This window comes from Tamandua tetradactyla, chromosome 5 (genome assembly GCF_023851605.1).
Source record: "Tamandua tetradactyla isolate mTamTet1 chromosome 5, mTamTet1.pri, whole genome shotgun sequence".
Classification (NCBI taxonomy): domain Eukaryota; kingdom Metazoa; phylum Chordata; class Mammalia; order Pilosa; family Myrmecophagidae; genus Tamandua; species Tamandua tetradactyla.
In genome coordinates, this window is record NC_135331.1 from 184,123,256 (window position 1) to 184,150,636 (window position 27,381).

The 27,381-nt window shown below is 39.5% G+C and overlaps 1 protein-coding gene across 2 annotated transcripts in view; it reads left to right on the top strand.

Moving 5' to 3' along the window:
• The first annotated feature begins 882 nt into the window (after nt 1-882).
• The window catches only part of CLVS2 (clavesin 2), an 88,143-nt gene continuing 61,644 nt past the window's right edge, over nt 883-27,381 (top strand). For both annotated transcript variants that reach the window (XM_077159311.1, XM_077159310.1), the window contains exons 1-2: nt 883-1,439; nt 21,256-21,430. In XM_077159311.1, coding sequence (XP_077015426.1) covers nt 1,051-1,439; nt 21,256-21,430 — 564 coding nt within the window. In that variant the 5' untranslated portion in view covers nt 883-1,050. The remainder of the gene's footprint in view (nt 1,440-21,255; nt 21,431-27,381) is intronic.

The following is a 27,381-nucleotide window of genomic DNA, read 5'->3' on the forward strand; positions in this document are numbered from 1 at the left end:
CGCGGATGGCTGCCGGGGAGTGCCGCAGTGCCTAGCGCCCCGCCTCCGGGCTTGCTGGTAGGAGCCGGCTGCTCTCTCTTCTCTCCTGCTTTGGGGTTTCACAGAAAAGATAGAGACATTTTAATTCTATTCTGCAACTCCTCGTCCCCCCTGCCCGCCCCCCAATTGCTTTTGCAATGCACGTTCTCCGCAGAGATTCCGCCCTTTCCCCCCTGCGGCCAGTCCGCTGAAATAAAAGGCTAGAGGAAGAAGTTGGGGGTGGATTTGGGGTGGGGTGGGGGGCGCACGCTGGTACCCACGCTACCGAAAACCCTGCTGGTGCCTTATGAGATCACGGTGGACCTAAGAGGGGAGGAGGGATGGGGAACTATCGGCAGAGTCCCCACCTATTTGGATCGTGATAATTTCACATGAAGCCCACAAAAAGGTCTTTTTAAAAATAGCATCTTTGAATAAGCAGAGGGAGAAATGAGCTCTTTTTCACCCCTTTTTCTCTTTCTCTCTTTTTGTTGCTGGCGAAGACGCTCTCTCCCCGCCCTGGAGCTCAGCGCTGAGAAGCCACCTCATTATTAATTCCCACCGTTATTTCTGGCAGGCGCATCCTTCGGTAGGGACCGCAGCAGCAGCTCAGGGCTGGGGCCGAGATGTGCGTGGGGGTTGTTTTTGTTCCATCGTGGTAGAGAAGAGAGGACGGCGCACCAAGATCACCACTACTGGTGCTGGGTGGGATTAAGCGTGTTTTCTTCGGAGAAAGGACAAGAGGAGCGCTGGGCCCGCCAGAGGTCCACATTCCTTTCAGGGAAAGGGAAGACTCAGCCAAAGAGGGGTGTTGTATTTTAGAGGGTGGTGGGAGAAGTTGAGATTCCCCAAAGAAGAGTGGGGGGAGAGCAGGAGCAACAGGGTGCCGGATTGGCCAGCAGGACACATCATCTCCTGGAAGGGAGAGGAAGCAGGCAGGAGGAAGGTCCGGGGGGCCAGGGTGCGCTGGTGGCCAGGTCTGTTGTGGGACGATCAGCAAGAAGGAGGGAAGGCTCAGGAACCAGCAGGAACATGACTCATTTACAAGCTGGCCTCTCTCCTGAGAGCCTGGAGAAAGCTCGCCTGGAGCTCAATGAGAACCCTGACACGTTGCACCAGGATATCCAGGAGGTGAGGGATATGGTCATCACCAGGCCCGATATTGGCTTCCTGCGCACAGACGATGCCTTCATCCTCCGCTTCTTGCGCGCCAGGAAGTTCCATCACTTTGAGGCCTTCCGCCTCCTGGCTCAGTACTTTGAGTACAGGCAGCAGAACTTGGACATGTTCAAAAGCTTCAAGGCCACTGACCCTGGCATCAAGCAGGCTCTGAAGGACGGCTTCCCCGGGGGCCTGGCCAATCTGGACCACTACGGCAGGAAGATTCTAGTCCTTTTTGCTGCCAACTGGGATCAAAGCAGGTAAATCCTAAATCCAGTCTTGTGCCAGTGAGCCTTTTATGCTCCCATTTTCCAGAATTCACCCTGAGTAGTGTCACAGTTTAACAGCTCCGATGTTTCTGTTTATGTGGGTAGGAGAAAAGAGAAACCGGAACTAAGACACGAGAGTGTGGGGGGCAACCTGGGAGGGTGGGGCTTTTAATTTTTACCTTTAAAACTCTGACTTCACTAGCTCCTGTTTCTACTGCAGCTTTAAGTGCTTTTGGAGACCTACTGTTGCTCTGCAATTTAAATCACCCAACTCCTAAATAAAGCTTTCAAACCACCTCCGGAAGAAGTTTACTGGTTTGCAGAGAAATGAGTGTGAGAATGGAGACGACTTTCTCTCCTCCCTTCTAAAGAAATTCTAAAATGACATTCGTAAACCTCATTGCTGCCTCCATCATCGTATTGCCCGGTCCTTGTCATCAGCATCACCATCATTTCTCTCTTTGATCTTGAATAGAGGGTTGTTTTGGTTTCTTTAAGGTTTGTGTGAGTTTTTAGAGATCTTAATCTACTTTTCATCAGGTAGCAAATTTAAAGCGCTGTGGAATTGCATCTTTTGACCACAAGTTCTCTTTGACATGCGTTTTTTTTACCATCTGAGAAGTACATTGTTGGGGCATGTGAACCAATGATAGTGCATAACAAAACTGAAAGCAACATTTTAAAAATTTTATTTTTAAGGATACCCTGGTCTTAAACCAACATCGAATGGTTATTGCAGGGGAACTTTTCTGCGTGGTGACGTGTAGGTGAAGGAATAATATGTTTTGTGTCACTTCAGGGAAAAGGAAGAGTTGTACCCTGTGTCACTGAGCATCCCTACTGATGCTGCAAATGACAGCTGACTGGGCTGCTTGTTCTATACCTGTCATTAATTTAAAGGATATGTTTCCTGTCTGATGTGATTTTTCATCTTATGGAAGAATGTGGAAAACGTTCAGATATGTCAGTTGGTAGACTTTTTCAGCTCTTGTTATTTAATGGAGAAGAAATAATATTCTTCTTCCATCTTTATTCTTATAAGAGAAAGCAGATAATGTGTTCCTATTTCCTCCATCAGAATTATTTTCTCAGACTGAAAGAAATAAGAAATTAGGCAAGGCTTTTGTGTGAGGTAGTTTCAATTAAGTTCAAAATTACATGGATTTCATGGGACTTTGAAATGCTCCCAGATCTGTGAATCACGCAAAGTTGGACATTACAACATTGGTGTCTTTTTAGTTGTGTGATTGGTGCCTTTTGATGCATGTGGTTAGTTTAAACCATCTCTGGAGCAATTGTAAAAGACGTCCACAGTTACTGCGACATCTTAACATGTAGATTCGTCAGTTTTTGGACTTCAGTATGTAAATTAATATTTTTAAAATAGTTTTTATCCTTTATTAGTCATTGCTTCCAATTCTAGGTTGAGGTCTACTCTGATTATTATTTTCTTTTTTGTTTTTTTTTTGTTTTGTTTTGTTTTCTTTTTTTGCATGGGCAGGCACTACTCTGATTATTTTTAAAGTAAATATAAAGATAAAAACTACTACCTGAAGAATCATAAAACTAAGAAACTCACAGAAAGAGGACGCCATTGCAGGTGAAGAGAAGCTTTTTGTTTTTGTACAGACTTTGGTTAGTTTAGAGATCTTAATCTACTTTTTATCAGGCAGCAAAATTTAAAGGACTGTGAAGTTGAACTCTTTGACCACAGATTCTTTTTAAAACATGATTTCCCCCCCCATCTGAGGAGTATATTTTTGGGGTATGTGAACCAATGATAGTGCATAACAAAACTGAAAATTTTTATTTGAGCAAAAACTTAATATTCCATATTTCAGTTAGATTATAACTTTTGTTTATTAAGCTATGATGAAATGGGAATTGTGTAAATTTTATCTTTAAATATCTTTTGAAGTTGGTTAGAGATACTATTAGGGAGGGGAATTGCATTGAGTGGCATACATAGTACTCAGACTTATTTAATTTATTTCCGAAAGTGAACTGATTCACTCTGATTTATAAAAATCCAGTTAAGATGAAAATCAGCTATGATCCTCACTTATATGGAATTTACTAATATCCCACTTGTATTCTGGATTTACTAAAAACACTGAGTTTTTGGTTGTTTTGTCTTATGCTTCCATTTAAAAGACGGGCTATAAGCAATTAGTGTTATCTCCCTGGAAATCTGCAATGGGAGGTGGTTTATTCATTGGTATACAAAAATATTGCTTGTCAAACCTACACAAAATCTTTAGTATTGACTTAGTATGTTTATGAGAAATTGAAATGGAGAAACTGTATCTGGTAGAAATATCATTTAGGACCTATGGATTAATATGTGAGACTTCTGTTCCAATGATTGGAAATGATCAGGTAAAACAAGAAGATATAGATTATCAGAACAAAAAGGTATACAAATATTTACAATGCATCTAAAATTCAGTTGCGTTCCCTCCTCCTATGTTCTTTTTTAATAATAAAGTCATTTCCTTCTACTCCCTTCCACCCCAAACCTGCATGTACCTAGTGACAGGGACTAGGAAGTAAGCAGGTGTGTCCTCTGGGTGTCTTCTGTAAATCCAAATCAGTGGGATATGTGAGTAAGAATTGTCCCTGCCCCTGCCTTGAAACTTGTGTGCGGTTGCTTTTCTGTCCAGGCCAGGGGTCACCGAACCTTCTCCTGCCTTCTGCAGAATCCATTTTCCCCTTCCTGCACCCTCCAGGCTTATCTGACTTCCTGGACTCCTACAGAGACTTTGCCCCCTAGATAGCCACTTACTGCTGCTCCATTAGGTGGATATACTTGTGCCAAATTCCCTTGATTCTCATTCCTCGCCTGGTTTGTGTGTCGGGTGTTCTCACCTTCTGTCTTAGTTGGCCAGAGCTGCCATCGTTATCGACGCAATCTGGTTTAGGTTTAACAGTAGCAATTTATTGCCTTACTGTTTTAAGGTTTGAAGTACAAAATAAAGATATCAGAAAGCCCATGCTTTCTCCCAGGGTTGGTAGCGTCCTGCTGTTGGCTTGCCATGATCCTTGGGGTTCCTTGGCTTGCATCTCAGCCTCTTGTACATGGTTACCTTGGTTTCCTCCTATGCCTTTCTCTCACTTCTCTTTATAAGGTCTCCAGTCACATGGATTAAGACCCACCTTGATTCAACTGGCCACACCTTAGCTAGTAATAACATCTGCAAAAGGTCCTATTTAAAAGTAAGTCCACACCCATAGAAACAGAAGATTAACAATGTGGTTTCTGTTGGGGTACGTAGTTCCTTCCTTGCCCTGACGTTGCCAGTCCAAGACTCCTGGACCTCTTGAGAATATTATGCATCTAACATAATTCTGACCATGTCTCTTGCATTGTTCCATGAAAGTACTTTGCCTTCAATAACTTTTTAACATAGCATTCCTTTAAAGAAATGATAAGTGGGAGGTACAGATGACCACATACAGAAATTCCAGAAATAAGGTGGAAGAAAATGCCCCCCTTTATTTGGGAATAGGTATTTCCAAATTCCCAAGTATGAAGGGAAGAGCGAAATTTTTATGAACTTTGAAGACTTTTAAAGAAGAGTGAAAGGATTGATCTATGTAGCAGCAACTCCCAAAAGGCTAAGCCTCCTGTTTTATATTTTCAACAGCAACTGAACAACAAGTATTTGTCAATTTGAGTCGAGTTACTTATGAGTAATTTCTAAGTGGGAAGTTACTTTGGCAATGCTCTGTCCCATGCTGAGTGTACAGAGTAGTTTTCCATGTTCCTCAGGAGACTGAAAACTGTACACGTGTGTGAGAAGTTGAGCATGAATAAAATTAGGGCTATTTCTGCTGCAGTGGAGTGTCGGTCGGCTTCAGGTTGTTATAAAGAATTGGACCACTTCAAAGCCATTAGGGAAGACACAGAATCTTCAGGAACACTAAGGTAATATCAGTTTTTTCAGAGCACCCAGGTTCTGGAAAACCTAAAGAAAAAAATCATTGGAATGCTGTAAGGCATTCATATCAAAATGACTTCTGTGTTATCTGCGATTTTTTTTTTTTAAAGAATACTATAGCCATAGGCGATTCATTATATTGAGTTCTTCTGTGTGGTCTGTGATTTTTCTTAAAAAAAAAGAATAGAATAGCCATAGGTGATTTATTATATTGAGTGTTCAGGCTATATCTTGGAAGATATCCATACAGTTTAAATTTCTTTCTTTCAGATTGTCTAACATAATTTCTGGAAAGAAAGGGAAGGTCCACAAAATGAAAAAAAAATTGGATTGTTACACTGCATCAGCAGGGTGCTGCAGCCCTCCATCCGTTACCTGCTGTATTTCCATCCTGAATGACAGCACGCTGCTTAGGACTCAGCACATCCCTCACCCGATTTTATCAACAGAGTGTGGGGAAGCTTGATAAATAACAGTATCATCCAGAAAGGAAGTTTGGAATGAAAGTAGATCTCAGTCTAGGCCCTAGGGCATGAAAACAGGTATCTGAGAAGTCAAAACCCACTGGCTCATAATTATTGGGATTATTCATGAGTGAAATTGTGTCAACTGAAATATAATGATGCCACGCAGTCTGAGAATTGACCTGCAGGTTGTCCGTTAGCTTACAAGGATTATTTTGTTTCTACAGTACTCATTAGACTCATAAAATAGTTCTCTATACTTTAGTACAGCAAACAATTCTTTATCTGGAATCTAGTTAGTAGCCATTAGAAAACAATTATACAGCTAGAAGTAAAATGATTTCTTAATATAGTAGCGATTTGGAAAGCATTGACTGTCTTGTACTGTCTTTGGCTTGTCTAATGGACATTGATTATTACATACAGTATCAATGTTTTGGAAGAGGTTGAAGACAATCAGAAATTGTTATGATCCTCTAGCATATTCTGGAAGTTGCCTAACAATTCTTAATGGCAGCTTGTTTATTCCTATAATTTTCCTGTGTGTGTATGTGTATGTCTTTTTCATAAAAAATAATAGTATATAAATTATCAGCTATTTGCAGCTTCAGTTTTAATTATGATTACATTTACTAAAATGGTATGGACAATCTTTGTAATGAAAGAAGATTATGGCAATGACATCTTCTATTTTTTTTTCTTTTATTATGGCAATGATATCTTAAAGTTTGAAAATAGACACGGACTATACACATTTGCTTTAACCCCAACCAAAAGGCTTCACTTCTTAGGAAATCTACTAAAAACAAAAATACTAGGAATAGATTAAACAAGCAAAGGCAATTAACTAGATAATCAAGAAAATACACGCACACTTAATAATCCTAAAAACAAAACAAAAACAACAACAACAAAAGGAAGACTCAATTTTTTGGCCTGAATTCTTGAGACTTCTTATCTCAGTTATTTCAAGTATTCAAATATTTCCCAACTTTTTGCTCCACATTGTCATATATAGTGGCAGGGCCAGAAGTTCTTACCTTCAAGATCCCAGAGATCATTGTGCCTTATCTCAGAACCCATAAGGGATGGTTTTGAGAAAGGTTAAAACCAGAAATGGCGCTGTGGATTGCAATGGGGCTTCGCTTCCAGCAGACTTCCATATTGTTTCCTCAGGGGGAGAGTCTTTGAACAAACAGTCTGAAGATTGCAGTTCATTCCAGACGATGCTCTTCCAAAGGATACCGTGGAGAATGGGGGAGAAACAATAGTTCCGAGAAATATTAGAGGAATGTTATGACAAATCTCTGAAAAATATAGGACAATCTCTAAAAACTGGGGCAATTTATGCAGTAATTAGGGAAATGATGCTGAAAGAACAGCAAAAGCCAAGAGTGCCAACTCTCAGTAAGACGTTGATTAGGTCTGCCCTGAACCCGGCTATTTTCCTGTTACAAATATGCAACTATAAACAAGGTCCAAGAGAAGCAAAGGGTATGGCCACTAGAGTGAAATAAAAGAGTATGTTTAAAGATATTTAAAACACAACCCAAAGGTCAGTAAATTAATAAAGTATCCGTAATAAATTGATACATTTCTCCCATTCTGGGGAAAAATTTGTGCTTTTATGTCACTAAGGGTGAATATATATGTATGTTTTACTGTTGTTGTAAAGTGATGCTTCTGACATGAGGGAAAGGATGTTCTTGGGCCCTTATCACATCAAAATAACAAATTGAGAGACTGTCACTTATTTATTTTTTTTAAATACACTTCAGTTGAGCATTTGCTCTATATGTAGAAATTTAGCAGGTACTTGGGACAAATAAAGGGATACAACATATGTTTTGTATCATCAAGGAACATATAATCTCACTAGGAAGAGAACACTTGAAAAGCTGAATAAGTATCAGAGCACTCATAAGCACTTAATGCGGGGACTTTTTTACAGAGCTGGCAGTTCAGAGCAGAGGGGCAGCTGTGGGTTACTCAGTATTGTAGAGAGAAGACCATGGCCTGTTCGGTTAACTGAATTCAGCCATTTATTGTCATCTATTTATTTACTTGTTTGTTCATTCATTCATTCACTCATTTATTTTAAAATACTTGGTATGTGCTAGGTACTGTGGTAAGCATTTTACACATACTAGAGTTATAAAGTATTATAACAAGAACTTATTCTTTATGACAAGAATACAAGGTAATGCTATTATGTGCATTTTGCGGATGGCAAACTGGGCACAGTGCCATGCTCATGATCACACAACTAGTAAGTAAAGTTTTCAGTTTTATGTGTGTGTATATAGGGGGTTACCAAACTAAATCTAGGGGAAAACAATTCTTAAATAAAATTATATAAAAAAATGAACTCAGGTAATTAAAAATACATTTATGGTTTAGAAGCCTTGATTAAATATCAGAATATTGACAACTGTATACAGAAAGTTGAGGAGCAAAAATGAATATTCTGAAGGTAAAGACTTTACTAACACTTGTTTATAGCAATCTCATGTTTGGTCTCTTTGATGTTTTGGTATTTTTCCAACATAGTTCTGTTTGTATTTTTTTTATTTGTTTTTGGTGTGAGTGTGTTTGTGCATTTTTCCTCTAGGTGTTTCATTTTCAGTGATTCTGTCATTGTCATTCACCAGCATTTCCATGGCTGTTAAAATTAAAACAGAGTTCAGACAGCACGTCTTCTATGATGATCCATGTTACAAGCCTGATAGAAAAATATTTGGAGTTCATACTCCCTGCAGGGTTTGGAGACTTAGAAGCTTCCCACCCTGTCTCCTGTGAATGTTTTCTCACTTTCGCTCTGCTGAAGCCCTGCTGTGGCCCCGCTAGGGGGCGCCCTGGTACAGAAGCCAGCTGGCACAGAGCCGTGTTAGTATTGCTTTCCTGATTTCCAACCTTCTGACATACGTATTATACATACCGAGACATGAACAGGTGGGACAGCTATTCATCAAATTCTGTTCTAGGTATGAGCTCCATGAAGAGTGGAAAGAACACTGGTTTATGAGTCAGAAAGACCTACACTACCACCCAGGCTCCTCTCCTGAGGTCCATGGTGATTTTTTTTTTTTAACATGGGCAGGCACTGGAAATCGAACCCGGGTCCCCAGCATGGCAGGTGAGAACTCTGTCTGCTAAGCCAGCTTCGCACCATCCGTCCATGGTGATTTTGGGCAAGCTGCTTCAATTCTCTTGAAACCCTGTGTCCTCATCGCTAAAATAATAGGATCAAAGCCAGTCCAGTGACCTTGAGCTTGATTTGAGGATAAGATAATGCACTTGAAATTACTGTGGAAATCTTAAAATGTTTCACAGAAAAAGGTGTTATTATTACCACTTTAAGTATGATAAAACAACTAGAAGATTTGCAGCTTTAAGCACTAATGAGACCCCAAGGCACTAATAAGGGTAGTTTTTCATCTTGTGTCTCCCCAAAGCACCTTTCTAACAGGCGATGCTTCAGACATTGGAAATCATGACTTGATGAAAACAGGATAGGTGGGGGAAGCAACCTTAATGAAGAATTTAATAATGGCTGCTTGATTTAGTGACAAAGTGAAATCATCAGCTGTTGTGCTGCTAAATGTGATGCCAAGATGCCAGTTTTCTGGTGTCAAGCCAAGAGTGTTGGAGATTAGATAGGGTATGGCCTGCTTGTGATTTTATATTGGTGATTGCACTGCTTGTCAGCTGTGGTAAAGGAGGGATGTGGTCAACCCTAGGATGGAAGAATGACCCTGCCTGACCACAGAGAAATAGAACCAAGGAGAAGAAGCTTCCCTCCTCTTAATTATTATTTGAAAGCACTTAATTGCAGAACTACTCACTTCCTTCCATTCAATTTTCTTGTCAAAAAAGGAGGGAGTGTGTGCCTGCCAGCAAGATGCTGCTCTCTGCAGTACTGTCTAAGACAGCTATTGCTCCTTTCTAGTCCAGGAAGGTGTTTTGCATCACCGTTTGGGCTGAGAGAAAAGACTAAAGTGGATAATATTTTTAAATGATTAAATTAAAAATTATGGTACCTTGATGACATTGGTTGGAGAAAGGAAAGTGGCATGGTCTGTCCTGTGATGGTTGCATGGATGTGTCAGGTTGGCCAGGTCAAGATGTCAAATTGTTTGGTCAAGCAAGCATTGCCCTGTTAGTTTCTGTGAGGTATTTTATGGATTTAAATCATTAGCCAGTTGATTGCATCTATGGCTGATTACATGTACAGTCAACAGAGGAGGTTACCTTCAGCAATGAGAGAAATCTCATCCACACAGTTGAAGGCTTTAACAGGTGAACTGATGATTTCGGCAGTCAGAAAGGAGTCTTCCTATCTGTATTTCAACCAGCTAGCTTCTCCTGGGGAACTCAATGAAAGCTTCATTGGCATTCCTAATTTGTGGTCTGCATTATGGAATTTGGATTTGCCAATCCCCTTGTTACAGGAGCCAGTTCCTATAATATCCTGTCAATTCTATTTCTCTGGAGAATTTGACTAATATAGATATTGAATTGAGAGGGGAGAGTGGTTCTTGAGAAACAAAATCTTAAGGATGAGATCTCTAAATTACTTCTGGGATTTTTGGAATGAGTTCTCTAATCTGATTAGGTTAAAAGACAACAATGATTCTTTCCAATCATCGCATGGCACTGATAATCCTTGGGATGAATTGACAGTAGAGATATACAAAATATATCACCTTTGGATACTGCTATAAGATGCGTGGCTCTGGTTGACAGTATATTTGATATCTTTACAGAATTCTGTGGTCTTAAAAAGTATAATGATGTTGGCTGGTTGTCCCTAAACATACTGGATACAGCTGTTAGAGAGAGGGATGTACTCAGGCTTCAAATGCCAGCTCAAGGTTTCAAATTCCAGCTCAAGTTTTGCATGTGTGTACCCTGAAAGAAACCCTTTTTTCTTGTAGCTATGATTTCTCATAGCTCAGAGCCTGAGATTTCTGAAAACCAGACCCAGAGTCTCATTGTGCAAGTGGCTGAATTACAACATAACTAAAATTCCCAAACTTTTAGGGTATCTGCTGTCAAAGTGATGACATGGGGGCGGGGGGAATGGGAGTCTGAAAATTTGAATGGGGTCACGGGCAGTGAAGAGTTGAAACTTTAGATTCTGATGAGTCTTTTTTGTTAGAGAAATTGAAGTGGTCTACCCAAGTAGTCAGCCACCCCACTTCTAGTCTGCTTTGAGAAATCACCTATCCAGCCTGATTCTGAAGGTGTTAATCCTATTGTGCCAGATTAACCCTTAATGGAATGCCCTGAGATGGTTGTCTTGCAAAACACTGTTAACTCCTCTTGTGACCCACCCCAACCACCTCTCTTTTCTTTCAGACATATAACTAGACTGAAGTAATGATAGGCCTCAAAAGGTGAGGAATAAAGTGTGACCCATAGGGTGGTACACTATACTCCAAAAGAACTATGCGGTTCTTCAAATTATGTAGATAGAAATCAGGGGAATTTGTATGGGAATGGTGAAAGGTGTGGGATGATAGTGAAAGGTGCATGAAGTTGAGTTTGACTGAATTTATGGGTATGGCCCCACTAAGCAGAAATACTTTATTCAATATCACAGCTTGAGGGGTTAGAAAGAGATTTAACAGTTTGTTTGGCTGGTCAGTTGAAGCATGGATCAAAAGATGGCCTGTATTACCTGAAGTTGGAATACCAGAATTGTCTGGTATAATGTAGATGAGGTGATCCAAAGGGTTAGAGAGACTGTAATGTTAGAGTGAATTTTTCATGGAAGAGTTGCTCACACAGCCCAGGAATGTTCAGAGGACACACCTTTCACCAGGACTATAGCATAAATTTGTGAGTCTAACTCCATTAGCCCTTTGTAGTCAGATATTACTGTAGGAACTGCCACCACTAAACTTGGATCCTTAAACACAATGGAGGTGATTGGTTGGTAAGAGCCAAGTGGCAGCACTTAATCTCTAAAGACAAGGTGGATGTGGCTGCTGTAAATGGACAGCAGAGTCAAAGCAATAATCAGGATGGTCTGATCGTGGGGTACCTAGAAGTAAAATAGATGGGAAGTCTACTAAATTCTTACTTATCTGTGTAAGCAGAAGAGTTTTAAGCCAAGTGAATGAAAGTCTAACTTGAATAGAAAAACACAGCCACAGCCCCTCAATCATTTCCCAATCTTGAGGCAGTTTACAGACCCAAAACCCCTTGAATGAAGGGAAGGCCAGGTCCCCTTGGGAAAGGATTCTGATGCCTATCAAACATTTATACTGTAAAACTTCCTCCCAAAGGAACCTAAAGCCCTTTACTTGGGTGTCTGCATTGGGGGAAAGTAAATGATCAGGTTTTTCAGCAATTATTAGACACTGACTTTAAATTGACATTAATTTCAGGAGACCCAAAGCATCACTGTGGTCTACCAGTCAGAGTAGGGGCTTATAGAAGTCAGCTGATAGAATTTTAGCTCAGGTCTGTCTCATAGTAGACATAGATCCAGTAGTCCTGAACCCATTCTGTGGCTATTACCCCAGTTATGAAATGCATAATTGGAAGAGACATACTCAGCAACTGCCAGGATCCCCACATTGGTTCCTCATTTTGTGGCGTGAGGACTGTAATCATAGAAGAGGCCGAGTGGAAATTCCACCTTAGTGAAATTCCCAGGTAGCCAGTGGTGTGGGGTATGTTGAGATTTCCTTTCTAAGATGAAGGATAAATTGTTGCATCTGGTTTTTCCTACAACCACCAAAGAGGCAAAATACCCAGTTGGCTTTTTTGGATATTGGAGGCAATGTACTCCTATTTTGATGTGCTACTCCAGCACATTTACCAAATGACCCAAAGAGCTGCTAGTTTTAAGTGGGGGCCAGAAAAAGAGAAGACTCTGCCACTTGGGCCTTATGATCCAGGAAATCTAATTGTGCTGGGAGTTTCAGTGGCAAATAGAGATGCCATTTGGAACTTCTGGCAGGTCCCTGTAGGAGAATCATAGCACAGATGCTTAGGAGTTTGGAGCAAAGCCACACCATCCTGTGGAAATAACTATTACCCTTTTGAGAAACGGCTTTTGACCTCTAGTTGGCCTTAGTAGAGACTAAACACTTAACCATGGGCCACCAAGGTACCATAAGATCTGAGTTTCTCATCTTGAAACAGGTATCGTCTTACCCACCAAAGCCATAAAGTTGGGTCTGCACAACAATACTCCATCATCAAATGCAAGTGTTATGTATTAGATTGGGCTCAAGTGGGCACTGAAGGCATATGTAAATTATTCAAGAAAGTGTCCCAAATGCCCACGGCCCCCACTCCTGTCCTATTACCTTCTCTTTCCAGGCCCACAGCTATAACCCTCTGGGCCAGTTCTCTACAATCAGGTTATTGAGGATGAGAAAACTCCAGTCTGGTTTGCAGATGGTTCTGAGTGATATGTAGGTACCAACTGAAAGTGGACAGCAGCAGCACTAAAGTTCTTATTTGGGACCTTCCTAAAGGACAGTGTAAAGGGAAATTCTCCCAGTGGGCAGAACTTCAAGCAGAACACCTGGTGGTTCATTTTGCATAGAAAGAGAAATGGTCAGAGGTACATTTGTATGCTGAATCATGGCTGGATGGTCAGGGACTTGGAAGGAGCATGATTGGAAAATTGGTGACAAAGAGGTCTGAGGAAAAAGTACGTGGATAGATCTTTCTGAGTGCGCAATATATGTGAAAATATTTGTGTCCCATGTGAATGCTCACCAGAGGGTAACTCTATCAGAAGAAGACTGTAATAATCAAGTGGAAAGGATGAACTGTTTTGTGGATAGTAGTGAGCCTTGTTCCTCAGCCACTCCTGTCATTGCTCAATGGACTCATGAACCAAGTGGTCACTGTCATAGGGATGGATGCTATACATGGGTTTAGCACGTATACGTGCTGGACTCCCACTCACAAAGGCTGATCTGGCTACAGCAACTAGTTAGTGCCCAGCCTGCCAGTAGCAAAAATCAATACTCAGTCCCCAATATGACACCATTTCTTGAGGGGATTAGCCTGATACATGATAGCTGGTTGCTTACATTGAACCACTTCCATCACGGGGCAGCATGTTTTTCTTACTGGTATAGAAACAGCCCAGATATGGATTTGCCTTCCCTGCATGCAGTGCTTCTGCCGAAACTACCATCCATAGACCAACATATTACCTTATCCATCATCATCATATCCCATACAGCATTGCTTCTAATCAAGGACCCCAATTTCAAAAGCAAATAAAGTAGCGAAATGAACACTTGCTTATGGAATTCACTGATCTTACTATGTTCCCGTCATCCTGAAGAAGCTGGATTGATAGAACAGTGGAATGACCATTTAAAGACCCAATCAGGGTACCAATTGCGTAACCATACCTTGCAGGACTGGGGCCACTATTCTCCAGGAGACGGCATATTCCCTAAATTAGCATCCAATCTATGGGTCTGTTTCTCTCATGGCCAGGATTCACAGGTCCAGGTATCAAGGTGTGGAAAGGGGTGGTGCATGACTCACTATTGCCCCTCATGATCCACTAGAAATTTTTTTACTTTCTGTCCCTGCAACCTTATCATCTGCAGGACTACAGACCTTGGTTCCAGAAGGGGAAGCACTTCTACCAGGAGACTCAGCAATGATTTCATTGAACTGAAAATTAAGACTCCCACCTGGCTACCTTAGGCTTTTCATGCCCCTGAATCACCAGGCAAATAAAGGAGTTACTATACTAGCTGAGGTGGTTGATCCTGATTATCCAGGGGAAATAGGACTGCTACTACACAATGAAGTTTAAAAAAAAGACAAAAACGAAACTTTGCCTGGAATACAGACGATCTCTGTGTCTAGCACTACCCAGCCTTGTGATTAAAGTCAGTGGAAAACTGCAACAACCCAATCCAGGCAGGACTCCTCATGGCCCAGACCCTTCAGGAATGAAAGTTTAGGTCACCTCAGCAGGCAAAGAACCATGGCCAGCTGAGGTGCTTGATGAGGGAATCAGTATTGGAGGCAGGTAGTTGCAAATAGAAGCTACCAACATGCGACCAATTACAGAAATAAGAACTGTAACGGTTATGAATATTTCTTTCCTGTTTTGTTATGAATGTGTGTATATATATATATAGCACATATCTTTGTTTTCGTTCCTATCTTATTCCCTTATCATATGAGTTGTATTAACTTTATGCATTAGTATTTATGTCACAGGATATCAAATTTAAGAGTAACTATTATCCAAAGATTTGCATCCTCTTCTGGAGAAATGATTAAAATGTGTTTGTGGTTGTATACAGGAGAGTTGAATTATGTTAAGTGCAAGTTTGACAATGTTATTGTCTTTATACAGAGATTAAGTATGGTTTAAGGAGTAGTGTATGGATGCCAATTGACAAAGAATGGATAGTGATAGTTGACTTCATGTGTCAATTTGGCTAAGATATGGTGTCCAGGTGTTTGATCAAGCATGCGATGGCCTGATGGTTACTGTGAGGGTATTTTGTGGATTTAAATTATCAATCAGTTGTCTGCATTCAAGGCTGATTACATCTGCAATCAACAAAGGAGGTTGCCTTCAGCAATGAGAGAGGTCCCATTCAATCAGTTGAAGGCCTTAAGGGGCAAACATGATTTCAGCATTCAGAAAGACTTCTTATCACTATTTCAGCCAGTCAGTTTCTTCTGGGGAGCTCACTGAAACCTTCTTTGAAGTTTCCAACTTGGTCGTGTAAGCCTGTGAGCCAATTCTATAACAATTCTCTTTTTTACTTAGAGAGAGAGAAAGAGAGAGAGAGAGAAACTGTCAGTTCTATTTCTCTAGAGAAACCTAATTAATTAATGCAATGTCCTCGGAAAAAATTATTTTAGCAAATATTACTGTTCCCCTAAAGCATAAGGAAACTCTACTGGATACTGAAATTACAAAGTGGTGTCAAACAGTAAAACACAGTCATTAAATCACGAGTTTGAACACTGATATCGTAATGCATTGGCGTATCAAGGGTGGGAGAAGACACTGGTAGGGAGGTAGAGGTAGAGGTAGCAGGTAGGAGATCAAGCTTGAGGTTTTCCCAGAGAAGGGTAGAACTCTGATAAGTTAAAGAGCAGGAGGTGTGTCCTCAACAGATGTTGATGAATATATGGTGGAGGAGTGCCCCAGTTTGTTTGGATATCATGACTAGGAGGTCAGCCTGTGACTAGTGTGCAGGGGAAGAATCTCAGATTACTCACGGACCAGTGGAGTTTCGAAGCAGCCATGATGGGGTGGTGGCATGTGCAGATTTTAGGATGGTAAATCAGTAGGGAGTAGGTGGGATTTCTGGAAGAGAAAGAGTGGAGAGAAAGAAACAGGCCATGAAGCTGAACAGTGAAAAGGAAAGGCTAGATGGCAAAGACCTAATGAAGGAGAAGAAAAAGTTTTTTTTCTTTCTTTCTTAGAAACTAAATGTAGAGAGGAAAGGATAAGGAATGTCTGGAAATGATTCTTCATTAATTGATTAATGCAGGCAGTCCCAGAGGAAAGTAGGTTTGGTTGGCACTAGGAAAAGTTTAACATTAATATGAAATGTTTCATGTCGTGTAGAGCACCCAAGGTGCCGATGTTCAGATGGTAGCCAGAAAAATGAGGTGGTGCTCAGGAGTGACCCTGGGTCTGGGGCTCTAGGTTTGGGGCACTCATCATTGTCTTGGCTTTAGCCAAAAGGATGTGCACACACTCAGTAACTCAGTGAGGTACTACATGGTGAGAGCAGAGGGACAAAGTCTTCTACTGCGTTTGAGTGATTGAAGGAGGGAGTGGTGACAAAGGAGAGAGATATATTGAGTGACCAGAAAGTGGGAAGACATAAAGTTCAATATTGCCTCATGGAACCAAATAGAAGAAGAGTTTCAACAGCAATGATTATAGCAAATATTTATTGAGTTCTGTTTTATATCAAGTACTCTTAAAAGCTTTGCATTCATAATTTTACTCAATTTTTAACTGTACAACAATTCTAGGGTAAGAATAAACAGTTTAAAATGCAAAAAAGCAATTATAGTCTATGTGATTATAGAAGTATGGAAATCATATAATTGTAGAAATAAATTGATTATGAAGTTTTTTTGCTGTGTGCTATGCATTAAACTAAGTGGTTTACGTGCTGTTAACTATAATCATCTCCATTTTATAAAGAGGAAATAGATACAGTAAATTCTTCAAGGTGCAAAATCAAGTGGGGATAAGAAAAACAAGCAGTAGTACTAATTTTTATTTTTATTCTTGTAGCTATATAATTTTCCCTTAAAGGTTGACTTTGATTAAATCAAACAATAATGTCCCAAATCATGAATGCATGAACATATACCCTACTTTGTAGGGCAGAATAATTTTATAATTCACTTTCAGGCAGGATTAGATATTTTCCTGCTGGTTGCTTAGGTAAATCGGTGCTACGGGTGTGTGATGGCTTGAAGCACTATGTATCCCAGAAAAACATTTTTTTAAAGCTTATCCAATTCTGTAGGGGTAGCGCTAGCGTGGGTGGGGCCTTTTGATTAGGTTATTTCCATGGAGGCATGCCTCAAGTGGGTCTTAATCCTCTTACTGGTGGTGTTTGTAAGAGGATGAAAGAGAAAAAGACGCAGAAGTTCAGAAATGAAGCCACAGGCAGAGTAGCCAGAAGCGGAAAGCGATGAAACCTGGAGAGAAGGACCGACTGGCAGAAGCGGCCGTGTGCTTTGCCATGTGACAGAGGAGACCAGGGTCACTGGATCGCCTTGATTTGGGCATTTTCACGGCCTCAGACTGCAAGCTTGTAATCTAATAAATCCCCATTGCTCAAAGCCAGCCCATTTCTGCTGCACTGCGTTTCGGCAGCTTTAGTAAACTAAAGGAGGGTGTCAAAGCCTTCTCATGTAGCTTTTACATATCATAGCAGCTTTGATTTCTTTTAAAAGCCTTGGTCTCCGTGGCCTGTTGTCCTGGCTGTGAAGTCGCTCTGTTTACTACATAGAATGCATCATCTTCCCAAAGCTGATTTCAGATTCAATCTGAAATTTCGGGAAACACAATCAGGAGTGAGAGCTGAATTGCCATGCTAGTTCGTTATTTATTACTTTCTTCCAACATACAAGGGAAGAAATAGTGATGGTGGAGCTCATGCAATTGTGACAAACTCCAAATGTGAACACGAAGTCATTGCAGTGTGCTCTAATCTGTAAATTATAACTGTTAAAAATAATTTGGAAGAGAATGGTGGTAGCAATTCCGAAAGTATAAAATTCATAGATGCTGTATTTCTTTGAAAGATATTTTACAGACTTTGGCAAAATTCCCTGTATTAAATGCTCAGTTTAGGAAAAGCCTGCTGAGATGTGAGTAGTCATGTTACGTGTTTGACAACAGAGGGCTGGGGTGAGTCAAGAGGGACTTTGACCTGAGCTTTGAATGCAGTTAACTAGGACATTTGTGTGTTTATTTTTAAAAAACTTATAAATTAATATGATTTATAGAAAGGCACTTAATTCTCTTCTTAGCGCAAGATATTAAATTTAAAACTTTGGTTAGATTTACTCTTGAAGAACTTTGCAAGCCTGCTTTTCTTCCTTGATAATTCTGGGATCTGCCTGTTTTTATTACCTTTGGAATAATTATACGCATAGAAATTTTTCTTCCGTTTTTGACAGTTTAGGAAAACCAGACTTCAAGGCTGTTACTTAGAACAAATGACCTCTTGTTTTCAGCCATTACTAGCACTGTGATTTCTTCTCATTCTCTAAGAGAATCCTTATTCTCTTATGTATTTCTACTCATTATATACATCATCCTCCCAAAGCTGACTTTAGACTCAAGTTTCGCTTAGCACTATTTTGGTATTAATGCTACTTGCTATTCTTATAGGTCATATTGTAAGTCATCCCCAAGGGAAAATTCTAAGTTGGCCATTTTTTAATTTTTAATTTTCTTTGAAAATCTGATCTTGTAGTAGTTACTTGTGAAAAATCTTTTTTGCCTTCCTCATTCTTTTGTGAGGAGAGGAAACTCTTGTCATTCCAAGGCAGTTCTTGAGGCTATTCTACTTTTACCATGGCACCATTAGGAATTGCAGAAATTAAAATGATTTTCGGGGGGACTGGACTGTAACCAGAAACATAGCCTTTCTCCTGCAATGTTCCCATCTGTGTGGACCATGGACTGCAGGTCAGAGCACTGGGTCAGGCCATTATATTTAATAAGGTAGTAAGGCCACTTGTAAAGTGCCCAAGCAAGGATATCTGGATTTGCATTCTTCAGTTTTAAAGAAAAAATAAATAGTAGGGCTTTAAAAAATATTTTAAATCATATACATTCAGGAACTATTTTTGGAGGCCACATCCCTAGGCCTATAATAGCCTGTATGCTTTCCACGGGGTTAAAAATAATCTTTTTATCCTTGCCCTCTCCAAACATCATTACTCACATTTCAAATAAAATGCACAGACAAACTAAACTAGTCTGATTATATTCTGCATTGCACATTACATTACATTACTAGGTCTACTGTTAAAATACAAAGTAGGCTACATATGGAGGCCACCCAACACTTATTGAACACCTACTGTGTACCTAGCATTGGGCAGTAACTTTCACCTGCATCTTCTCTTCAACTCCCCTCAGTGAGCTGAAGTGAGATGCCTCAGAATTATAAGTAAACAACATGTCCAAGGCCTCCCAGCAAATGAGGGGCAGGGTAAAGATTTCTTGAAGTCTTCTGACCCCATGTCCTGTGCGTGTATTTCTGGTGTCCTAAAAGAAATTCTATTCCAAGGTACTAATTTAATAGATAAGGAAAAGAGGCTCAGAAAAGGAGAGAAATTGCCTGATGCTCCCCTGTTAGTTATTTTTACCTTTCTGAATTATGCTTTCTCCATCGCTTCCAAATATTTTAAGGACACACATAGAATTACTCTCTCATATATACTCACTGTCTCATGTTTTCTCTCAGGCAAGACGATCCATTCCACTAACTGGTTGGTGATTTCTAATCTACTCCACACACCGCCAATCCCAGCTTCACACCCTGAGGTCCTGTTATCTTTATCCATCTAGAGGTGGATATCGCCACCTGAATGTCTCAGGAGAAAATGCTTGAAATGTTGGCTGTACAAAAATTGAAATTGGTGGTATCCCATAAATTTGCAGATTTCCTCTTATGCTAGGATTTTTTGAGGATTCCTCTTAGAGTAATTATCTCATTTTTACCTCAGCTCTGACTACATTACCTCCTTCATTTCCTTGAATTGAGGGTCTATATGCTTTTGGTTCTGGAATCTGTGGTTTTGAACTCTTTCTTGAGTTTCATTCCGGTTGTTTTCAGATGTTCACTTGATATTTCTTTCTGGGTATCCTATGCATTTCTCTAAGCAAGTTCTATTCCAAACTCTCCATTTCCAGACATTCTTAACTATATCCTCTTTTTGCATTATTGATTTGATGAGTGATTTTATATACTGAGGCTCTGAAACTAGAATCTGTGTGCGATCCTCTCCTCTTCCTTCAATCTTAACGTCTAAATAAGTATGACATTGTAATCATTTACCTCACCTCTGAAGTACCTCTCAAATTTGACTTCTTTTCTTTGTTCTGACTGCCACTGCCTTAATCTAGGGTTAACCCCTAATTCTAATGTGTCTAAGGTCTGTCCTATTCTCAGTTAACAGGAGCAAACACATTTATTGACTTTCTCTCATGTGCCAGGTTGTGCACTAAGGCGCAATGAGGGAAAGAGAGAAGATAAAGACCCACCACCTACATTCAATGGATTGCATTATAAAAAGTAAATTTCCATAACTTTTCTATTTTGCTTTTTAAAATCTCCTTTTCATTCTGCCCTTCCCATCTTTCCTTCTTTGTTTTCCTTCACCCCTATCATACAAACTCAATCCAAATGATTAAATTCTGTTGATACTTTCAGCCATGGCTGTTCAAGTACGATGATCTCATTTATGGACAACACTCCTTTAATTCTCACTCTCAGAGTTTTCAAATATGAGCATAAAAAATGTCAGTAGTATTTAAAAATGTGAACATTTTTGAGCCATTTTAAAGTATAATACTTGGTTTTTTCTTCTGAGTAGTTGAAACGAGATTTTAGAAAACCCTAGGGAAGCCAGAAGGCAAATTAAATGATTGTAAGACATGAGACTGTGATATGTTCAAAAACGTTGTAGTTTGTTTTGGTAGAATGCATGTGAAATTCTAATATGTCCCATGGGCACGTATAAACCAAACCTCCTCTTGAAAGAAGATTGTTAAACAAAATCACAAGACTCCTGAGATATTGTAAAGGGAATTCTTAGTGTTGAGTGAACTTTCTCTATTTTTTGTGATGGCTGTTCAGATTTAAGGCAGTGTTTTTCTGTTGCTGGCAGGTACACGCTGGTGGATATTTTGCGTGCCATCCTACTTTCCTTAGAGGCCATGATTGAAGACCCTGAGCTTCAGGTGAACGGATTTGTTTTGATTATAGACTGGAGTAACTTCACGTTCAAGCAAGCCTCCAAACTTACGCCGAGTGTGCTGCGATTGGCTATCGAAGGCCTCCAGGTAAAGACTGACACATTACCATACTCCAGGTAAAGGCTGACACATTACCATACTCCAGGTAAAGGCTGACACATTACCATACTCCAGGTAAAGACTGACACATTACCATACTCCAGGTAAAGGCTGACACATTACCATACTCCAGGTAAAGACTGACACATTACCCTACGTCTTGCCTTACCCCTTAGCAAGGGGTTTAGCTTATCTTGTCTAACCCATAGGAATAAAGCAAAATTCTAGCCTACAGAATCATACAAACAAATATTTTAATAGTCTTCAAGTACAAATATTACAAACACTAACTGAATGAAGGATTGTGAAATAAAAGCTGAAGAATATGGGTCTTTTATTAAGGGAGAGGATGTGGTACTTGGCACAGCTACTGCCCTCACTAACAGAAGTATGAGTGATAAACTGAGGCTTTTAGCTTGCTGGTTATAACAAGCACCATCTTTTGGATTTTAATTATTAGCAATATAAAGTTTGGTATTTTTGTTTGTTTTTCTTTCTTTTCTGTGTATATTAGTCAGTTAGCTAAATATTTGCATCACTATTCCATTTACATGGCTGTGATCAGTATTATCTTCATTTTGCCTAAAAAAACTGTTGGAAAATCAATCGATGTTTTTGACCTTTAAGACACAAAAAGCACTGTTTTGAATTACTTTTTTGGACTTAATTAGGGCTTTTGTTCTTTGTATGTGTGTTGTGGGGGGGATATAACTTACAGAAATATGCTCCAGTGAGTATTTCTTTAACTGGTTGGGAGTTATAAAATGGAAAATGAATTAATATCTAATGACATTTCATAAATCTCCTACTCAATTTTCTTTTCCTTTTTCTATTATTTTCTATTTTGCTTCACGCATCTTTAGATATAGTTTTTGTGGAATATATTTTAAACATTTTAGAAAGATTTGCAAATTAAATCTTGTGTGATAAGACTCAATAATTATTCTATGTTTTTTTACGTGTATTTTAGTTCACGAGTCAATGGTTAATATTTCTAACTTTTACCACTGAAAATATTACTTATTTTCAAATAATTCTATTCAGGATTTTGGGCATTTTTTCTTATGTTGAATAAACTAAAATTATCCCTGATCCATAGTAATTTTTGGCTATGTCTACAGGCACCTAAATTGATGGCTGATGACCCCTAAAAAGGGCCAGTTCTCCCGGCAGCAGGAAATATTAACCAAATTGAGTTCATGGTTTGATTTCTGCCTCTGGAGTTAGTAAGATGCACTGATTCTTTCTCTCCCGGTAGGTTTTTCCAGATGGCGATGGAAGGCTTCCTGACTTACTCTCGGGGAGTCGGGCTTGCTCCAGTTTTTTTTCTTCCTTGCTCCTGTTTTATCTCTGACAACACCTTTTTTTTTGACTCCACAGTGGGTTGGAAGAAAGCATTTGATGGGGCATGCTTGGAAATACTTATATTTGTAGATTAATTCCTATTTCTGCCCTATTGTCATGAATGTATAAAGTGTTCTTCAGTTTCTAAAGAAAATTCATTACCATCAACCACTTAACAGAACAATAGCCTGGCCTGTTATCATTGATATCTCTACTTAGCCCGCATCTGCTGTTTGCGTTAGGGTGGACTAAGCCTTCGGCAAAGTGAAGGACTCAAGAACTCCTATTATTCCCTAAGCATTTTGAATTCTAAGGATAGACAGCATCCTGCTGTTTGCCAGCCTACACACTTTATGGAGTCATTTGATGGGAACGTGAGGAGTCATTGCAGGAGCACAAGCTGACAGCATGTTTGGGAACTTCTCCATTAACCATGAGCACCATCAGGGCAGCTTCTTTACGTGCTAAGTGTGAGCACAGCAGGAGCTGCAGTCAGGCGAAACCTCCAGGCTTGTGTCTAGAGAGAAAAGCAACCCCTATCCCTGCATGGACTTGTGCTGACTGCTTAGATGGAACTGCCTTGTCTTGAATCCCCCTGCATATCTCAGTCCCGTTCTTTCAGCCTGAATGCAGGTTAAATAAACAGGGCTGAGTCCTCCTGTTTGCCAAGTGTGAACCCCCTGAAAAGAAACAGTTTCTTCCTGGGAATACATTTGACAAGTTACTAATTTTTACTAATTTTTACATAATTTTTCTACCGTTCAAATGGATTTTTTTTTTGGTTTAATGCTGTATATCTATGTTTATGTCTTAATCTATACTTAAATTCATATCTATAGCCATACCATATCCATATTCACATCCCTATCTATATCCATATCCATAGCTTTAGCCATAGCTATATTGAACTGATCTATATCTAACCACATTGGTACTTCTGAATAGGAATATAGGACGTGGTGAAAATATTCCATTGCGACATGCGTGATTTCCTGTTCGGTCTTATAGTGAAGTAACATTTTCTGAGTTTTCTAATCAAGCCCATCTTTCCCTTTGCATTCATTATATGAGATCTATTATTTTGCATTGCTGTATGTTTCACTTGGAACATGAATAAACATTTCTCAAGGTTAATATAAGACCACAAAATATTTAAAGTAAAGATATATGCACAATTTTAGGCTAAGTGTAACTATCACCAACAGCAACACACTGTGATAACCAACCCCTTTTACCTAACCAGCCAAGGAAACTAAAACATGGAATATTTTTATTAACTCAGTCGAACTTATACCAGGACATAATTTTGCTATAATATGTTGATTTTCCTAAGGTAAATGCAAAAGAAAAATATTCTAGGTAATTGAATCAAAAATAAAAAAGACTGTCAGTAGATCTACTGCCAGAGAGGCAATTTATTTTACTTATGTGTATTGTGCACTGGATGTAACAGTGCTTTAAAGAGGCCTCATCTCTCTTCATCCTGAAGTGTTGGTAGACTCTGTCCCTCCACACACAAAATCCCCTTTTCATCAAGCAAAATAATATTTTAAGTGACCTGGATATCAATAGCACCTGATGCCCTAGATAAAGATATACGGATAAAAGATATACAAGACTGCTGCCTTAGGCCTACATTTGATCCTAGCACGAGGTCAGTTGAGGGCTTATGTGGAAGCCTGGAATGGGCTTCGCAGGCAGACACACTTAGATTTGGCAGCCTTGACACGTATTAAATACTTGGGCAAATTACTGAATTTGCTTGAATCTCAGTCTCTTAATTTATAAAGCTGATACTATATTGCCAATTATGAGTACTAATTATATCAAAAATGATGCATACAAGGCACCTGTGCTCTCCAGACACGGAGTGGTTTGGGACAGTGCCGTGGTCTGACCACTCCTCTACTCGGGAAAGATCTCTGGTAGGAGAATGAGCTTGGATAGAAGGAGAAAAGTGTTAGACAGAGAACCCTCAACCTCCCTTTGAGGTAATTATATCACTTCCATTTCATAGGACGGAAAATGAAACTTCAGGGAATTAAAGTTTCTCAGCTGATATAAAGGCTTGAACCCAGGTTCTCTGACCGCAAAGACCAGGGTCTTTCCTGGAATCTTATTATTTCTGTTGTCTCCAGTGCTGTTCTCATGAAAATGTGGGAGGATGAGGTTAGAGTAACTTCCTCCAACTGTCTGCAAATCCTCATATGTTAATACAGCTGGAATTTTAAAAATTGGGACAGGCAATTGTAATTAAACTGCCTAAGGCCTTGCACTTTTTAAAAAAAAATTATCTATTAATTAAAAAAAAAATTAACAAACCAAATAAAACATTAATATATATAATCAGTAATTCACAGTATCATCACTTAGTTACATATTCATCATTTCTTAGAACATTTACATCAATTCAGAAAAAGAAATAAAAAGACAATAGAAAAGAAATAAAATGAAAACAGAAAAGAAAAGAAAAGATCGTACATACCATACCCCTTACCCCTCGCTTTCATTGATCACTAGCATTTCAAACTAAATTTATTTTAGCATTTGTTCCCCCTATTATTTATTTTCATTCCATATGTTCTACTCGTTTGTTGACAAGGTAGATAAAAGGAGCATCAGACACAAGGTTTTCACAATCACACATATTGTGAAAACTATATCATTATTCAATCATCCTTAAGAAACATGGCTATTGGAACACAGCTCTACATTTTCAGGCAGTTCCCTCCAGCCTCTCTATTACATCTTGAATAACAAGGTGATATCTACTTAATGTGCAAGAATTACCTCTGGGATAACCTCTCGGCTCTGTTTGGAATCTCTCAGCCATTGCCACTTTGTCTCATTTCACTCTTCCCCCTTTTGGTCGAGAAGGTTTTCTCAATCCCTTGATGGTAAGTCTCAGCTCATTCTAGGGTTTTTCTCAATCCCTTGATGCTGAGTCTCAGCTCATTCTAGGATTTCTGTCCCACATTGCCAGGAAGGTCCACACCCCTGGGAGTCATGTCCCACGTAGACAGGGGGAGGGTGGTGACTTTGCTTGTTGGGCCTTGCACTTTTTTTTGACACCAAGTGGCTGAACCATTTTCTTCCTTCCAGTGATCTGTCCCCTTAATTGACCACCAGCCTCCCCGTTCTTTGTGATAAAACATGGAAGACAACTAAAGCCATTTTACTGATAGCTAAAGAGAATTTTTTTCAACACAACCACAATTTGATGAGCTATTCATAATATTGAGCCATGTAATTCTGTATGCTGTCTTTGTGCAGATTATTCAAAAGTTTTAAAAAAATGAAAGATATCAACCATTTTTTACCATTATAATATAGTTCTTTGATTGATAAGAGGCGACATCAGATTTTTTTGTGGAAAGAAGTTAGTCAGACTTCATCTGAAAGAAAACACAAAGAAAATTGTCTTGCTATTTGCAAGAAGTTAATTGATTTGTTCGTCCTAGAAATAGGAAGCACCTAAGAAAATCAATACAAGATTAAGTGAATGTGACTTGTAGACTCTAAAATATCTGCCTGGGAAGTCAATTAAAACACGGAATGTTTGAAAATACCTGAAATAACCCAGAATCTATTTGCATTTCAAGTGAAATGATGTGCTTTTAATTTTTTTTTTTGGTTGCTGCTGTATTATTTTTATCTAGCTTTTAACTTGTAGAGCATTGCCACCTTAAAACTCTTTAGTAAGGAAAAACTCAAACTCTTGCAAATCCAAAATCTCTCAATTTGTGAATTTCTTAATTAACCCCAATCCTACCTCTGTTGTCTGTTGCCCTGTGGATGTATTTACCTTTATTCCCCTTCAGTTCTGTCCTGGTGTATCTACACTTTTGCTTTCACAATTTCACAGGAATCCCAAACTCTGTCTGCTGAAAAGTTCATCATGTAGTCAAGGCATGGCTTGCTGGCAAGGGGTTTAGCTGTAACAAGGAATTGAAGAGCTCTTTGAATTGCTACATAAGGCTTGGCTGCTGAGCCATCTCTAAGTCCCTTTAACAGTGCCAGATGTTGTAAGAGCCCTTAATAAATAGGACTTGCAAAAGAATACAGTATGTAATCAATTCACATGCTTAATGCTGGTCGTTTCTTTGACTGAAGGACCCAGTGTTACCAGTAGCCACCAATATGCTGCCTTCCAGAGCTCTGATCACTCAAGTGGAAAGCAGAAAGCACTGCTGCTACCCGCTCTGGCTTGACTGTTTGGAAGCCCAGTCTTACCCACGAATACTGCCAAAAACTGAGGATATGCTAATGACTTAGAACATCTCTGTCCGTAGCTGGTGGGTGAGAAGCTCCATTAACTTTGGCCTACCATTAGCTTATTCAGTCTTCCACATCCTACCTAGAGCTTCTAGCAACTTTGAGGTTGTGTGTGTACGTATGTGTAGATGGTTAAAGGAGAATGCAAAAAAGGAACTCAGTGTGATACTGAGTAAAATAGAAAATGTATAATAAAACAAAATGAGTTTGTATTGTGCAAGAGCATTCTTTGCAATGGCTGTTAACCTGCCAATAGTTTTCAGGCTTATAATTCTCCAGGCACTAGCACAAATTTCTTGTATGCAAGTGACTTTGTAAAG